The following is a 17,030-nucleotide window of genomic DNA, read 5'->3' as shown; positions in this document are numbered from 1 at the left end:
AGCCTTGGGAGAGTACAACAACAGACATTACCTGCCCATGAGGAGCTCTCTCCTTCCCACCTCTCTCTCTCTGAGTCCCATGTGGGACAGAGACTGCATCCAACCTGATTATCCTATATCATCCCAGGGCTTAGCACGTAGTAAGCACTTAAGTACCACAATTATTTTTAACATGTCCAAAACAGAACTCTTCATCTAACCACCCAAGTGCTCTCCTCACTCTGTGACTTTCCTGTCACTGTTGATAACACCATCATTTTTCCCGTTCTCACAAACCCACAACCTCAGCATTATTGACATTGCTTCAACCTTTATAATAATAGCAATAAGGACAATAATAATAATTATAGTATTTGTTAAGCACTATGTGCCAAGCACTGTACTAAGCACTGGGGTAGATACAAGATACTCATATATATTGCACACTTCCTGTGTGCAGAGCACTATAAGTGCTTGGGTGCTTTGCACAAAGTAAGCTTTCAGTAAATACGATTGAATGAATGAATAACAGAGTTGGTAGACACAGTCCTTGCCCATAAGGAGGATCAGATTGGACACAGTCCCTGTACCACACGGTCAGTCTAATTAGGTGGGAATATGATTTAATCCCCATTTTATAGATGAGGATACAGATATCAAATCCTGTCCGTCCTACAGACTCTGCCCTTTGTCTCCAGCCAAACTGCTACCACTTGTCCAAACACTTGTCATATCCAGCTTAACTACTGCATCAGCCTCCTCCCTGACCTCCATGTCTCTCCCCTCTCCAGTCCATATTTCACTCTGCTACCCAGATAATTTTTCTAGGAAAAAAAAAAAATACCTTCATTCTGCTCATCTCCTTACTCCTCAAAAACAGCCAATGGAAATCCAACTCCTCACCTTTCACTTTAAAATAATCATTTCTCTCCCTCCTACTTTACCTTACTAGTCTCCTAATACAACTCACTTGACTCTATCACCAACTTAACTGGCTTCAACCTCATTTCCCTCACCATCAACCCTCTTGCTCATGCCCCTCCCTCCCCCTGCCCCCCACCCCTACCACCTGGAATTACCTTTCCCTTCATATCCAACAGAACACCACTCTCCCAATCTTCAAAGCCCTTCTAATAATGATAATATTTGTAGCATCTGTTAAGCATGTACTCCGGGCAACACACTACTAAATCCTAGGGTTGAAACAGAGAATCAGGTCCGACACAGTCCCTGCCCCACATAGGGCTTACAGTCAAAGACAGAGGGAGAACAGGTATTGAATCTCCATGTTTCATCTGAGGAAAGTGAGGCACAGAGAAATTAGGTGATTTGCCCATGGCCACACAGCAGTTTTTTTTATTTTTCTTTTTTTTCTTCCCATTTTGGTCACCTATGGATCTAAATCTGTACCCTAAAAGCACTTCGCTTACTTCCCCCTGCCCCAACGGCGTTCTTGTATATATCCTTATTCTCTGTTGCTTCCCCTACTTGTAATTTATTTTAGTATTGGTCTTCCCTACTAGACTGTAAATTTCTTGAGAGCAGGGATACTCAATTGCTCTCTCCCAAGCACATAGTACAGTGTTCTGGACACCGTTAAGTGCTCAATAAATACCATTGACTGATTACTTTTTACTTACCTGAAGGGCTCAGTCGGTTGTCTTGTCAGGAACAGGGAAAAATCACAAATTACATTTAAGTCTTTGGAAAAAAGTACCCCACAATATAATGGTAACTACATATCCACATTTTCAAGTAAAATATTACATGTGAATCCTGAGGCAGGCTTGTTTGAAGTTGGAAGAATAAAGAGATGAAAACTGGCCACAGAGGCTAGTTACCCTTACCCAAAGAGACTCCAGATTCTTTGCAAAGTGGGAGAAAGGGAAATTATCTAACACCCCCCCAAAAAATCCTTTATTATGCATTTTTAAATGGCCAAATCTTTCAGATACCAAAATATAAAATACATGCCTTTTCTATTGAGTGTCCTAAAACAATTCAAGTAGACCAAGGTTGAATTAGGAAGGATTCGTAAATAATTAAGTTAATTTGAGCAGTGAAAAGTTAAGAAAAAAATAAAACTAAGTTTTTTTTCAAGTTTAACCCTAATTTGTGAAAAGATGCAGTGGATAAAATTAAGGTAAAATTGGGTAAAACCTTAAAAATCCATACCCTAATTATGAACAGGGAGGGGCAGAGTTACATGATCTTCAGCTGTGGATGCCAAGGTGAAGATACCAGGGCAATTTGATTTCCATTACAGTAAAACAAAGTTAGTTGGTAAAGTCTGTCTACAAAATACTCAGGATTTGACAAATCCTTTACTTCCTACCCTGATGCAAGGGGGGAGCAAATGGAATACTGCTGTGGAAATTAGCCCTATAGCCTCAAGTGTCATGAATTCCAGGGCAACACCTTGAATATAAAAGCTAGATTGTTAGTCTGAACATAATTTTTTTTTTAATTTTTTTAAAAAATGGCCTAGTGTATCTTTTGTGGTTTCCTCTAAGGATCTGTAATGCAGAATCAAGACGCAACATGGTCTAGTGGATAAAGGACAGGCTTGAGAGTCAAAAGGACCTCGGTTTTAATCCCAGTTCTTCCACTTCTCTGCTGTGGGACCTTGGGCAAGTCACTTAACTTCTCTGTGCCTCACTTACCTTACCTGTAAAATGGGGACAAAGACTATGTCCAACCTGAGTACCCTGTATCTACTTCAGTGCTTAATACAGTGCTTGGCATTCAGTAAGCACTTAAATACCATTTTTTTAAAAAAATGATTAAGCCCAGTGGGTCAGTGGGGGGTATTGGCAGAATAAGAGAAAAAGACTGTCCATATGGTCTTTCAGTCTCCTTTTTATAATTCTTAAAATTCCTAGAGTTGGAACGATGGGTTAATTGGAAAAATAAGAGGAACAAAGAATTGCATCTTTCCAAGGCTTTCAAACCTATATAATGTGAACTTAATATGGAAGAAGATGGGAAGGTTCAACCACAGTGAGACCAACCACCTTAGTGGAAGTAGAATAGTCATGACCTTCCCCTTTAATGAGCAGATAAACCTGTATCCTGATCCCTGTTTAAACTTTGCCCCCACTCCACTCCACCCCCATTGAAGTTTTAATTTTTTCCCCATTCCCACAGTTTATGTGCACCCATTCCCATTCCCCAGTATATCCTCTGAAAATCCACAATTGCCCCTATGGCTCACTTCCACTCCTCCCGACCTGGTGCTTTTAAGTTAAAAAAAAAAATCGCTCCTCCCCTCCTCCTCCTCCCTCACCCCATCTATCCTGACTTAGGAACCACGCAGTTACGGTGGTCTCAAGGCCCCTTGATGACTAGGACCAGATTGATGCAGGAGATCATAGGCTTTAAACCCAAGATTTTGGGATTACAGAGGTCCCAGATGACCTTACCAACACAGGCGCTGCTTGGAGCGTTATGAAGATACCGATTTTTTCCCCAACAGCCTTCACAAAGAAGAGTGCATTGGCTTTTAAAGGTGATGCTGCCCTTTAAATAGCAGGGAATGGAGCCAGTTTATCCTTAGGAACTGTGATAAATCTCCTGCCTCAGGCTCAGTTAGCCCACTCAAGGGGCTAGTGATTAGCACAAATAAGTGCTAATCATCAATGCTAATCACTACCCTTAGCTCTTTATCTCCTAGAAGCAGCTGGTTGATTTGTTGGTTGGGAAAGGTCATTAAAGCTGATGAGGAATGGAAGGGGTGGAAATGTGTTTACCGACTAAGGGGTGTAATAGTAGGAATAGTATTTATTAAGCGCTTACTGTATGCAGATCACTCTATTAAGCGCTGGGAAAAGGTACACAGGTGGGAATTAGACATAGACCCTGTCCCTTGAGGAGCTCACGAATATGGGTGGGGAATAGGACTGGAGACAAACACATACAGAGCAATAAAACAAAACTGGCTGAGGTAAGGGCAACACAAATTAAAACCAAAAGTCTGTGTAGTGGTAACACATGCTTTCATGTGTTTGCTTGGCCTTTGATGGGTTTGCTCATGGGGATGCCACCTGGATGTGGAGTGTCACAGTCAATCAATCAGTGATATTTATGAGTGCTTACTGTGTGCTGAACACTGTACTAAGTAGTGGGGAGAGTCAAAACACTAGAGTTGGTAGACACACTCCCAGTTTACAAACAGCTTACACTTTAGGTGGGGGAGGGTGTAATAGATATTAATCAATTAATGATATTTATTGAGTGCTTACTATGTGCAGAGTATTGTATTAAACACTTGGGAGAGTATAGGTAGGGGAAACGGCAGAGTATAAGGCTATGTACATAAATGCGGTGGGGCAGGGGTGGGGTGAATATCAAAGTGCTTAAGCATAGGTGACACACAATCAATCATTGTGCTTCCCACTAAGGTGGGAAGCAGTGTGGCTCAGTGGAAAGAGCCTGGGCTTTGGAGTCAGAGGTCGTGAGTTCGACTCCCGGCTCTGCCACTTGTCAGCTGTGTGACTGTGGGCAAGTCACTTCACTTCTCTGTGCCTCAGTTACCTCATCTATAAAATGGGGATTAACTGTGAGCCTCATGTGGGACAACCTGATTACCCTGTATATCTACCCCAGTGCTTAGAACAGTGCTCTGCACATAGTAAGTGCTTAACAAATACCAAGATTATTATTATCATTTTTGTTTATTGTGCATTTACTGTATACTAAAGCGCTTGGTAGAGTACAATACAAATACAACAGAGTTGGTAGTCACTTTCCCTGCTCACAAGGAACTTATAGTCTAGAGGACTTGGAGAAGGGAAGGGAGAATAGAGGAATCAAGGACTTAGAGAAGGCCTTTCAGAGATGTGATTTTAGGTGGGGAGTGTGGTGGTATGTCGGCTTTGAAGGGGGGAGGAGTTCCAGACCAGAGGGAGGATGTGGGCAAAGGGTCAGTGGTGAGACAGACGAGCTCGAGATACAGTGAATAGGTTGGTATTAGAGGAGCAAAGTGTGCAGGTGAGGTTGGAATAGGAGTTCAACGAGGTAAGGTAGGACGGGGAGAGCTGATCGACTGGGGGAAAGAGAAGGCCCTTTTATCAACCTCTCTTTCTCCTCTGCCCATTCCCACAGCCACCTTCATTATAGGAAGAACGAGCCACAGGGCGAAATGTGCAGAGGGGAGAAGAAAGGCTTGGCAGAAACATCACTCATTCCTGACTGTGAGCTCCTTATGGGCCGGGAATGTCTACCAACTCTGTTTTAATGTACTCTCCCAAGTGCTTAGTACAGTGCTTTGCACACAGTATGTGCTCAATAAATAGGACTGATTGATTGGCAGTGGTCCTCTCACTCTTCACTTTCTAACCTTCCTCCCCCACCTCCCCTCCCATCCAAGACAATAGGCCTCTTGGCCCCAACTGCATCTCTGAAGCAGCATGACCCAGTGGATAGAGCACAGGCCTGGGAGTCAGAAAGACCTGGGTTCTAATCCTGACTCTGCCACTTGTCTCCTTTGTGACCTCGGGCAAGCCGCTTCACTTCTCTGGGCCTCAGTCACCTCATCTGTAAAATGGGGATTGAGACTGTGAGCCCCATGTAGAACAGGGACTGCATCCAACCCAATTTCCTTGTATCCACCCCAGTGCTTAATACAGTGCCTCGCACATAGTAAGCACTTAAAAATACCACGATTATTATTATTATAGTGGCTGGCACATAATAAGTGCTTAACAAATGCCACCATTATAATTATTATTATTTTCTCTGCCACCCTCTGTCCTCAAGAGTCAAGTAGCATTAGATAGTCTAGCTCAGGGCCTTGACTTCTCTTAATGCTGCTACTACCCACACTGCTAAGATGACATCCTCAACACTCTCGGGGTTTGGGGATATTCCAGACAAAACTCAGAGAATTTAGCCATCCAAGTGATCTTTCTCCTCTGGTGAAGGTCTTTTGAGGTGGCAGATTTTCCTGTACAGGAGGCATCAATCTCTCTGGCTCTATTTCTGACTTTACCCTTATCCACCACTCTTGTCCTGTGCTGGTAACACCAGCCCCACCCGAGAATGCTGTTTATAGGAGCCAACTCAACAACTAAAAAGAAAAGCCTGTGCTATTACAGAAACATTTGCCCCAGATGTAATTTTCATGGCTGAAGTCACAGCTCCCTCAACCTGACTCTTCCCTTTCCATTGAAAATGAAAAGAACAAAACCCTAATTTTTTCTTTTAGAAGTGAATTTAGTGCATGGGACCCAAAGTCTTCTGGTGAGTCGCCAAATAGGAAAAGCCCCATGATGCCTGGGCAAACCAGCCCTCCACTGAACTTCCAAATCCAAGAAGGGAGGCCCAGTTCAGATTTTTTTGTTATGGAAAAGTTGCTCATAATTCAACCCTAGAATCCTTTTCCTTCTGCCTCCTCCACAGTTGACCCATCTCCCCTTTCTTTTCTCTGCACCGGTAGAAAGAGGGGATCAAAGAGCAAAAAAGGCAGAAGGAAAGGGGGACTGAGTCTGTTAGGAGGAAAGAGACAGAGAAGGTTGGAAGTCCTAAACACCTACTTCCTTTTCCTCTTATTCCTCTTTGCCAAGATCATCTTGAAATGTCTTTGAGATCAACAAATTGAAACGATTTGACACGCTGCAGCCACCCGGCCCCCTCATACCATCTGGGGCTTCCTCCCTGCCTTATTCCAGAAAAGTGAAAAGGCTGATACCCCAGCTGCTCCCTAAACGCTGCTCTTTTAGTTTTAATGTTCTGCAGCTCTTGTATTTATTGTTGACTTCGTCCTTTAATGGTCGTCTATTTCTATTATTCCAGTCTTTCCTTACGTATCAATTGCCAACTCCCCAGTGCTCCCTTACTATTCTTACACTGTGAACCCCTTTGGGGCCTGGGACAGAGTCTAATCCTCATTTTTCTATTTGTTTCCAGCGTTTAGTAGTAGTAGAATTGTCCTTTGGTTCAAAGATCCTTGTGGGCAGGGGAACGTGTCTATCAACTCTGTTATAGTGTATTCTCCCAAGCGTTTAGTACAGTGCTCTGTATACAATAAGCACTCAAGATATTATTGAATAAATACATGAATGACCCACAGGTAAAAAGAAATCCTTTGGAGAAGCAGCGTGGCTCAGTGGAAAGAGCATGGGCTTTGGAGTCAGGGCTCATGAGTTCGAATCCCAGCTCTGCCACTCGTCGGCTGTGTGACTGTGGGCGAGTCACTTAACTTCTCTGTGCCTCAGTTCCCTCATCTGTAAAATGGGGATTAAGACTGTGAGCCCCACGTGGGACAACCTGATTCCCCTATGTCTACCCCAGCGCTTAGAACAGTGCTCGGCACATAGTAAGCACTTAACAAATACCAAATACCAACATTAACATTAAATCCAAGACTGGACTGCACCTCAGTAAGCCCTCCTCCTCTGCCTTGGATCCTCTTCCCTCCCTCTCCCTCCTCCACTGCTTGCTCTTCCTCTAATCCTACCCCAGCCCAGTTCTGAATCCCCTGCCTTTACAACCACCGAAGATATTATTATCATCATTATTTTCGTTAAGCACTTACTATATGTCAAACACTGTTCTAAGCGCTGGGGTAGATACAAGTTAGGTTGGCCATACTGTACCACATGGGGCTCACAGTTTGAGTAGGAGGGTGAAAAGATATTTAATCCCTATTTTACAGAGGAGAAAACTGAGGCACAGAGAAGTGAAGTGAAGTGACTTGCCCAAGGTCACACAACAAGCAATTGGCAGAGCCAATATTGTTGTTATTAGCCAATTAGATTAGAACCCAGGTTCTCTGACTCCCAAGCCTGTGCTCTTTCCACTGTGCCAGGCTGCTGCTCTCTATATAATGCTGATATTTCTGTTTTTGGCAGGGTCTAGTCCAGAGCCATTTACAGAGCAATCAGTTCTTTGGTAACACAAAGGTTGTGTGCCTGAGGAACGTACGTGCACAAAAACTCAAGTTATAGTGATCAAGTCATGTAGTGTCCCATCGAGAATGACTGATGAACCTTGGGCCTGAGAGCCTGTGTGAGAAATTGATCATTTTTAATGGGTCACACAGCTCCAGTCTCGCCCTCTCTGCCCTCCACCACAACTGAGCAAGACATCTGCAGTAACTTCCACCTTCCCTCACACCACCCTCGAGGGCCCCTGCTCCAGACAGGCTCTTCATGTGCCAGCCCAGGGATAAAAGCTGCTGTTGTACACTCTTGGACTCCTCCACTGTGGCTGAGAAAAGCATCAGTGGAAACTGCGGCCATCCCTCCAGCCATCAAGGGTCCCCGCCCCGGCACGCTCCATCCTTTGCCAGGACGGGGGAAAAAAGCTGCTTCCATGTGCTCTTGGATCTCTCCTATGGACAGCCAGCCATGAGGCTTCCCCAGGGAACAGCACTGGCTCTCCTATCACCGAGCCACCAAGGAGACACCATCCCTTCCTGCCTTCCTCCACCCTGATAGGAAATAGAAAAATACCCACGGAATGATGCCTCTACAAAACCTCAGAAAGGCTGGTGGCTGCTGTAGCAGTTATAGTAGCCCAGGGTGTGCTTTGTGCTCTCAGCAACGAGGAGCGTGAAATTCTTCTCCTCTAGTCACAGCACCCTACTGATTTTGTTTATAATTTGTGTATCGGTCTATGTTGTGTTTTATTGTTTCATCATTTCTGATGTGTCTGCCTCCATTCCTTCTCCCTACCTAAACGCTTACAGTGTGAGCCCCTGTAGGGACAGGGACCAGGAAAATTCCCACCTGTACATTCTTTCCTAGCATTTAGTACAATGGTCCGCACACAGTTTGTGCTGAATAAATTCTATTACGACTACCACTAGGGCTTGGCATGCAATGAACCAGAAGGCAGGCAAAGGTGTAGCAAACTGCAAACGTTTCTTACATTCCAGACTCATCACGACTGAAGTGGTGTAGCTTAGCATCACGGCTGTACCAAAGCACCATTACCCAGCAGGCAGTTGCCTTGATAAATCCAGTCATCTTTGCTCCTCTAGCCTGTTTACCCAATGGAAAAACCTTAACATTGTACTAAATTCTGGGAGAGAATTTACAGGTCCCTGTCCTTGCAGGGGCTCCATAATGTTACAGTACTGCATACTGAAATACACCTGACATGTATGTAGTAGAGTTGTCCTACCCACACTTAATGCAGTGCTTGGCACATTGTAAGCACTTAACAAATGACACAATTATTATTATCATTATTGTTGTTATTGTTAATAGTAATGGGTGGCCAGAGCAGCAACAATAGCACAAGCAGTGAGGAGCTGTTAAAAAATAGAACGTGAATAGTGGAGCAGGGCACAGGGTGACCGAGGGGGCAGGGGGTGAATTTGAAGACTGAAGAGAGGGGACAGGAAAGACAAGGGCAGTAAAGTGGGGAGGGCTGGGCTGGAGATCTGGAGGATATTAGGGGAGGGGTCAGGGTTACTCTCCTGGTCGATTCATAAAAGCAAAAACCCAAGATGCAAATACTCTGAGAGGAAGTTTTTTTGTTTTTATTTTTGCCAGTGATATCCAGATGGGCTGCTAAATTCCATCAACAAGGGTGAGGGATTGTCCTGTGATGTTACAGTGACACCAGCCCACAGGTCAGAGAGTGTGTAGCAGCTCAGCTGTCAGAAGGGAGGCTGGAGGAAGAGATGGGGAGAGACTAGGATGGAGACACTTCTTTCCTGAAAGAGACCCAAACAAGGGACTAATATCCCTTCCCCAAAGATTGAGAGAAAAGTAAGAGAACTGCCATCTAAGGAGCTAGAAGCAAGCAAGGAGGAGATCCAGCTCTTGCAAAGAAAGACCCTCGGGAAATCAAAAAACTGGGGAAGATGATCGTTCTCCCCAAAGAATCATGGATGGTGATGACCAAAAGTCCTGGAGTGAGAGTCCAGTTTCCCACTTGGTTTGTATCTCCACCCCAGCACTTAGTTCAGTGCCTGGCACATAGTAGGAGCTTGACAAATATCATTAAAAAAGAGATATGGGAAAGACAAGTTGTGTTTCTTAGACAAGCCAGAGAGAAGAATCAGTGCTCTGCCTCAACCCAAAGGGAGAATTCATGGGGCTGCCTCTCTAGGAAGGATTAGAGAAATAACGGGGTCAATCATCCCTTAAATGGGTGAGATGTGGGAAGAAAAAAAATAGAAGCAGATGTTGGGGAGATGGTGGACCCCCATAGAACCAGTGATAAAGGAAGGGGACCCTCTTTCAAGAATTTGAGCTACAGGAGAGAATGGAGAAAACCAGGAAAGGTAGAACCCAGCAATGGCCAATCGAGAATATCAGAGGGGTCTTCCTCTTCCCAAAATAGGTTGGCAGTACTTAAAGAGCTGGAAATACAGGATGAAGTAACTGTCTCCCAAAAGCAACCCATGAATGGAACCCCAGGCAGTGGGACGATAGGAGGAAAATCAGAAGTGTCTGTTCCATTCCAGGAATACATTACAGAAAGAGTGGAGATTATTGAAAATCACACTCATTTGTTACAGAAGACTGGAAATACTCTCAATAAAGGGGTTGAAATGAAATGCAAAATGCTTTAAATTGTAGCTGTGGACTTTTTGTTACATAAGCCAATTTAAAAAAGGAAATTATTGAAAATCATACTCATTTGTTATAGAAGACTGGAAATACTCTGAATAAAGGGGTTAGAATGAAATGCAAAATGCTTTAAATTGTAGCTGTGGACTTTTTGGTACATAAGCTAATTTTTTTAAAAAAGAACAAAGAACAGATACTGAAAGGCAAATCCTGGCTTAGCAGGAACATTCCTTCTAGGAAAGTTGTGGAGGTTATAATTTGGTGGTTTCTGGTTTTTTTTTAATTAAAGAAAGAACTAGAGCCCCCCCCCCTTCCCCACCTTGCTAGTTGAAGACCCTTGGTTGGGAGTGTAAGCCAAAGTACAGACAGGGGATTTGCCTGTGGTCTTACTTGATGCAAATTCCTTTTTAGCCAGCAGTGTGTCCTTGTCCTGGACTGAATCCAACTGGTATTGATCTAAAGGACAGGGAGGCCCACCCCTAATCACTTGGAAGTAAGATGGCTGTCGTGATGCTCCTCGGAGGAAACTGCTGGAAACACCTCACCATTTCATAACGTAGCAGTAAAAATGAGTTATAAGAAAATACTTTTAAAGTGGCATTGGGTCCCAAACCTCGATGTGTCGACTGCCAGTCAGCTACCCACACCACTGTCTGATCCCACAGTGAGAATGCCAACCAACTCGCCATACCTTGATCTCGTCTATCTCGCAGCTGACCTCTCGCCCACGACCTGCCTCTGGCCTGGAAGGCCCTCCCTCTTCACACCCAAAAGTCAATTACTCTCCTCTCCTTCAAAGCTTTATTGAAGGCACATCTCCTCCAAGAGGTCTTCCCTAAACCCTCATTTCCTCTTCTTCCACTCCCTTCTGAGTCACTCTTGCACTTGGATTTGCACCCTTTATTCATCCCTTCCTCAGGCCCACAGCATTTATGTAAATATCCGTAATCTATTTATGTTAATGTCTGTCTTCCCCTGTAGACTCTAAATTTGTTGTGGGCTGGGGACGTCTTCCAACTTTGTTATATGGTACTCTCCCAAACACTTAGTATGGTGCTGTGCACACATTACATGCTAAATAAATATGATTGATTGATAGGAATGGCAGAAATGATAATACTAATAAATGTGTTAAGCGCTTTTGTGTGTTAAGTACTCTACTAAGCTGTGGGGTAGATACGAGATGATCAGGTCCCACATAGGGTTCACAGTCTAAGTAGGAGGGAGAACAGGTATTGAATCCCCATTTTGCAGATGAGGGAACTGAGGCACAGAGAAGTACAGTGACTTGACCAAGGTCACATGGCAGTTAAATGGCAGAGCCGGGATTAGAATCCAGATTATCGGATGCAGAGGCCCGGGTTCTTTCCACTAGGCTTCTGGAAAACAGGTCTGTGTTTTCCTCCAGCTGTGCTGGTCCTCCAGCTGTTTCAGCCGCTAGAGGTGTGAGTCTCCCACCCACATAGGCCTCTGTCGGGAGGGGCTGTGGCTCCTACCTCCCTGTTCCTTCACATAATTCATATGTTCACCGCCAGCAGCTGCAGACCCCCTCTCCCATTTTTAGCCCAGCTCTGGGCTGCAGACCCAGCATTCACGCATGTGACGTCACCTGCCGCCTCCACAGTGGCAGCGCTAGTGCCAGCCGCCTGGGTGTACTGTTAGACATGTGAGAAGGGGACCAAGAAGCACCCTCACCTCGAACTCCTGGCCCCAGATGAGGTGGCCTTCTTCTCCCACCTTAAGCGCTGAGCAGTGGAGTAGTCATGACTGGGAAAGAGGGTTTAGAAGCTAATCGGAACTGAGATGAGGAGAGAAGAGGGGAAGAGTTGACCTAAATTTGCCCCCTCCCTTCACAATGCTTGTTTCCTGCAGCCACCGCTCGCCACCATTTCTACTCCCCTCCTGCCCCCAGCAACACTCGTTTACGGTTCTGGTAAGATAAATTTTTTACTTTCATCCCTGGACACAGGGAATGTATCACTCACTCACACAGGACTCTAAAATGCCAACTCAATATTTTCACATACAGAACACTAAACTACACAGGAACATATTCACTGCAGGTGATGTCCTCAACGTAGAGCAGAGCAGCAGTGAAAGAGCATGTACAACTCCAGCCACCGTTGAAGCCACAAAGGTGATAGTGAGAGTGACAGCAGTTTTATTCCTTACAACTCTTATTCATTTGTTTTTTGCAAGGGCCCACTGGGAACCTAACAAGAAGTGGTTCAGCCTTGGCTGGATAAGGTAAAACGGTAAGGGAGGGCTCACACTTCCTTCTAAGCTTATTTTTTCCTGAGGCATTCACATTCCTCATCCGGGAGGACCTAGGGAAATATTTACTCTGCAACAATTTTATAATGACAAATATGGCTTACTGTGTGCTAAGCACTGTCCTAAGCACTGGGGAAGATACATGATGATCAGGATGGACACAGTCCCTGTCCCACAAGGGACTCACATTCTAAGCAGGAGGAAGAACAGACATTGAATCCCTATTTCACAAATGAGGAAACTGAGGTACAGAGAAGTTAAGTGACTTGCCCAAAGTCACACAGCAGGCAAGTGACAGAGGTGGGATTAAAACCCACTTTCTCTGGCTCCCAGGCCTGTGCTCTTTCTACTAGTCTGAGCTTCTCCACTAGGCCATGCTTCTTCTTCTCTTTCTCTCTCACTGTTTGTGTGTGTGTAGCTATATCAATATCTTGTTTTTGTATAGTGCTTTCATTTTTTCCAAAGTGCTTTAACGTCAATTATCTCATTTTGTCCTCACAACATCCCTGTGAGGTAGGGAGCGACAGGTATTATCCCCATTTTACAGATGAGGAAACTGAGACCCAGAGAGGCAAAGTGGGTTGCCCGAGACCACACAGTAGGGCAGGGGTAGATCTGATACTAAAATCCAGGTGTCCTGACTTCCAGCCCCATGCTTTAGCTGCTAGTGCGACAGAGGGAACTAGAGAGACAGACAGAGATTAGAGACCTGGTCCCCAGGACTCAAAGCCAACCTCCCGGGACCATAACTAAAGCAATCTGAACTCAGAGACAGCAGCTTGGATGGCCAAGTAATTGCCCATCCTGTATATAGTTTGAGCAGGCAAAGAAGTAAATCAGCCTTGGTGCTGAAAAAGTTTCCCTTTGGGGGCCAGTAAATGATGAATTGGGTGAATGGACTGTCATGGTCCCTTGAAGCTAGCTCTCTGCTGCTTTGATTCTAAGTGATTTATGCGAAATTCTTGGGACGTGGACTCCCGAGGGAAGTGATTCTAAATTCTGCAGCGCCAGATCGTAGAGGAATACAACAGAGCCATATAGCTGAAAACTGAAGAATTAGAAAGATAGACTTACTGACTGGGGACCCTAACGGACACACTGCTCGATTTAATTCCCCGGGAAACGGTGAAGTCTTAATCTCTGCTCCGTTTAAACTCCCCCCCCCCCCACCCCCGCGCCCAACACCTCCCACCCACCTCCTCCGGGAAGCCCCGGAGAAGAGTCTTCTATCTCCTCCACCTGTGCGCAGACTCAACCGGACCTTAAGCGCATCTCCTGAAAGTTCTGTCCTAAGTGAGGCGGGACAATCCGACCAGGGCGGCGAAACTAGGTCCAGGTTGCTTTCCTCCGGAACGACAGCTGCTCATCAACCAGCCTACCCCCGACCCAATCCAACCCATCAATCTTCCGTCCACCGTCCAGGTCCCCGTCGGTAGTCAGGCAGGGGGAAAGAGCAAGCCTCCTGGGGATTTTAACAGAGACCGAGACGCTCCCAGGTAGCACAGCTCCCGACATCCCGCGCTGTAGGAGGAAGGGGCGCCTGAGAAAAGATGCCCGGCTGTGCAAGCACTCAAGAAGAGGAGGAGGAGGAGGAAGAGGGAAGGGTAGAAGGCATCAGGCTGGCGGGAGCTGCAAGTGGAGATGCGGGAGCGGCAGAGAAGGCGACTTCACCATCCCCGAACCTTGCGCTTTGATGTGGGCGACCGGCGGGCGGAGAAGGAGACAGGAGGAAGAGGAGGAGGAAGAGGAAGAGGAATTTGGACTCTGCCAGGTTCGCGTTTCCGCGCAAGCTCCTCGCGAAAAGCCAGCAGCGCGGATGGGGCTCCATAAAGTGAGGCGGAACCGTCCATAAAAGGAAGAACAATTCATCGCAGTCAGTCATCAATCGCCCGGTGGTCGTCACGGACAGGCCCGGACTGGGCAACGGGAAGGAGCACCCCCTCCCTCCCCCGACCCGGGCGGAGGAAGAAGCCGCAGGTGCCGGTGGCCCCTCTGTCCTGCTGCTTCAGGCAAGGTCGATCCGGGAAGCATGGCCGGGTGAGGCCGCCCCGGCGTGGGCTTCTCCGGGCGGAGGAGGGGTGGGGGGGGGAAGAGTTTGCCTCCCGAGGCCTCCCCGCTGATGGCGAACGCCAGCGAGCCGGGAGGAAACAGCAGCCCGTCGCCCCTGAGCAGCAGCGCGAGCGCCTCCCCGTTGGCCGCCCCGGGCCTGAAACTGGCCGCCCTGGGCGCGATCCTGTGCGTCAGCCTGGCCGGCAACGGACTGTTCGCGCTGCTCATCCTCAAGGAGCGGCATTTGCACCGGGCCCCGTACTACCTGCTGCTGGACCTGTGCCTGGCCGACGGGCTGCGATCGCTGGCCTGCTTCCCCGCGGTCATGCTGTCCGTGCGCCGCGGTGCGGGCTCCGGGGGGGCGCTGCCACCCGGCGCGCTGGGTTGCAAGCTCCTCGCCTTCCTGGCCGTGCTCTTCTGCTTCCACGCTGCCTTCCTGCTCCTCTGCGTGAGCGTGACCCGCTACTTGGCCATCGCCCACCCCCGCTTTTATGCCAAGAAGCTGACGGGCTGGACGTGCGCCGCGGTGGTGTGCGTGGCGTGGGCGCTGGCCCTGGCCACGGCTTTCCCCCCGGTGCTGGACGTGGGCACTTACCGCTTCGTTCGCGAGGAGGCCCAGTGCACCTTCGAGCACCGCCACGTCGGGGCCAACGACACGCTGGGCTTCCTGCTCATGCTGGCCGTCGTGGTCGGGGCCACCCACCTGGTCTACCTCCGGCTCCTCTTCTTCATCCACGACCGCCGCAAGATGAAGCCGGCCCAGCTGGTCCCGGCCGTCAGCCAGAACTGGACCTTTCACGGGCCCGGGGCCACGGGGCAAGCGGCGGCCAACTGGACGGCGGGCTTCGGCCGGGGCCCCACCCCGCCCGCCCTGGTGGGGATTCGGCCGACCGGCCACGGCCAGGCCCGGCGGCGGCTCTTGGGCCTGGAGGAGTTCAAGGCGGAGAAGCGGCTGTGCAAGATGTTCTACCTGGTCACGTTGCTTTTCTTGCTCCTCTGGGGGCCCTACATCGTGGCCTGCTACCTGCGGGTCTTTGTCCGGCCCGTCGCCATCCCCCCGGGCTACGTAACTGCCTCCGTGTGGCTCACCTTCGCCCAGGCGGCGGTCAACCCCATCGTCTGCCTCGCCTCCAACAAGAAGCTACGCGTCTGCTTCTGGGCCCGCTTCCCCTGCTGCCAAAGCCCCCGGACCAGTCAGGGCACCCTCCTGTGCCCTCTGAAAGGCTTTGGCCTATAAATGGGTGAGGGTGGGAACCTCTCCCCGTCCACTGTGCCCCCGTCATCTCCCCTCCACCGCCCCCCCACAAAGAAAACGCTCACGTCTCCCCCACACTGACCCTTCCCTTTACTTTGCAGATGTTCACTTTTGCCTCCGCTATCTTCGAGACCGCAGACGGGGCCGGGCCTGGCCCGGCCCGGCCGAGGAAACCTGAAGAGCGCTGCAAGGAGGGCTCGTCTCCGGCTCGTCTACTCGCTTTTTTTTTTTTTTTCGGAAGGCCGGGCTCTACGCTTTTCGGGCCTTGCTGGGTTCAACGGGTTTTCCTCTTCCCTACGCTCTGGAACGAACAGTAGATGCTGCCGGTGTTTTGTATGGTGACGTCCATTTTGCTAAAGGCTCTAACAGTTTTCTTCGTTCGACGTTTCCTAAAGGCTAAGCCGCATTTTCTATAGAAGTTATTTTTAGCCCTTGCGGTCTGTTGTAAAGGGGGAGAGAAAGCAAAGTGAAGATAAGGACCCTCAGAAGTCACTTGACTGTGAGCTTCACTGCGCTCCAAAGGATTGCGTTCAAATAAAAGTTGGGGGCTGCAGCTGAATGATGGGGGGGGGGGCAGGCGGGCGGGGGGCGGGGGTTGCAATGTTGGCTCGGAAATGCTTAAGAACTTGGTGAAATACGACTTTTGAAATCGTCGGGGAAAAAAAAATCGAAATAAAAGATGAAATCTTTTTTAAATGACAAAAATTCTACTGGCTTTATCAAGAAAATGACAGTCCTGGACACGATTTGTAAAACCATGACTCTTCATACGATCTTGAAACGGAATATCTCCGTACACTTACAAGACTTCAAAAAAGTAAAAAGGGTTTCGTTAATGACGGGGTGGAGACGTAGTGTCCGTTCACGGTCTCAGAGGCCCGGGAGAGTCAGTTATTCAAATATTTCTTTGGTATTTTGCTCAAAAGCTGTAAAAATGATTTGGAGGA

General features: G+C 47.7%; 1 protein-coding gene across 1 annotated transcript; it reads left to right on the top strand.

Moving 5' to 3' along the window:
• The first annotated feature begins 14,878 nt into the window (after positions 1-14,878).
• GPR27 (G protein-coupled receptor 27) lies at positions 14,879-16,624 on the top strand. The gene has a single exon (XM_039910093.1). It carries the CDS (start codon positions 14,899-14,901, stop codon positions 16,063-16,065), a length of 1,167 nt encoding a protein of 388 aa, XP_039766027.1. The 5' UTR covers positions 14,879-14,898; the 3' UTR covers positions 16,066-16,624.
• The last annotated feature ends 406 nt before the right edge of the window (positions 16,625-17,030 follow it).

The sequence above is a fragment of the Ornithorhynchus anatinus genome, chromosome X1 (assembly GCF_004115215.2).
Source record: "Ornithorhynchus anatinus isolate Pmale09 chromosome X1, mOrnAna1.pri.v4, whole genome shotgun sequence".
Classification (NCBI taxonomy): Eukaryota; Metazoa; Chordata; class Mammalia; order Monotremata; family Ornithorhynchidae; genus Ornithorhynchus; species Ornithorhynchus anatinus.
This window is presented reverse-complemented; position numbering and strand designations above follow the sequence as displayed.

What these genes read in the sequence shown, in the direction of transcription:
- GPR27 (XM_039910093.1), top strand. Translation starts at nt 14,899, where the DNA reads ATGGCGAACGCCAGCGAGCCGGGAGGAAACAGCAGCCCGTCGCCCCTG.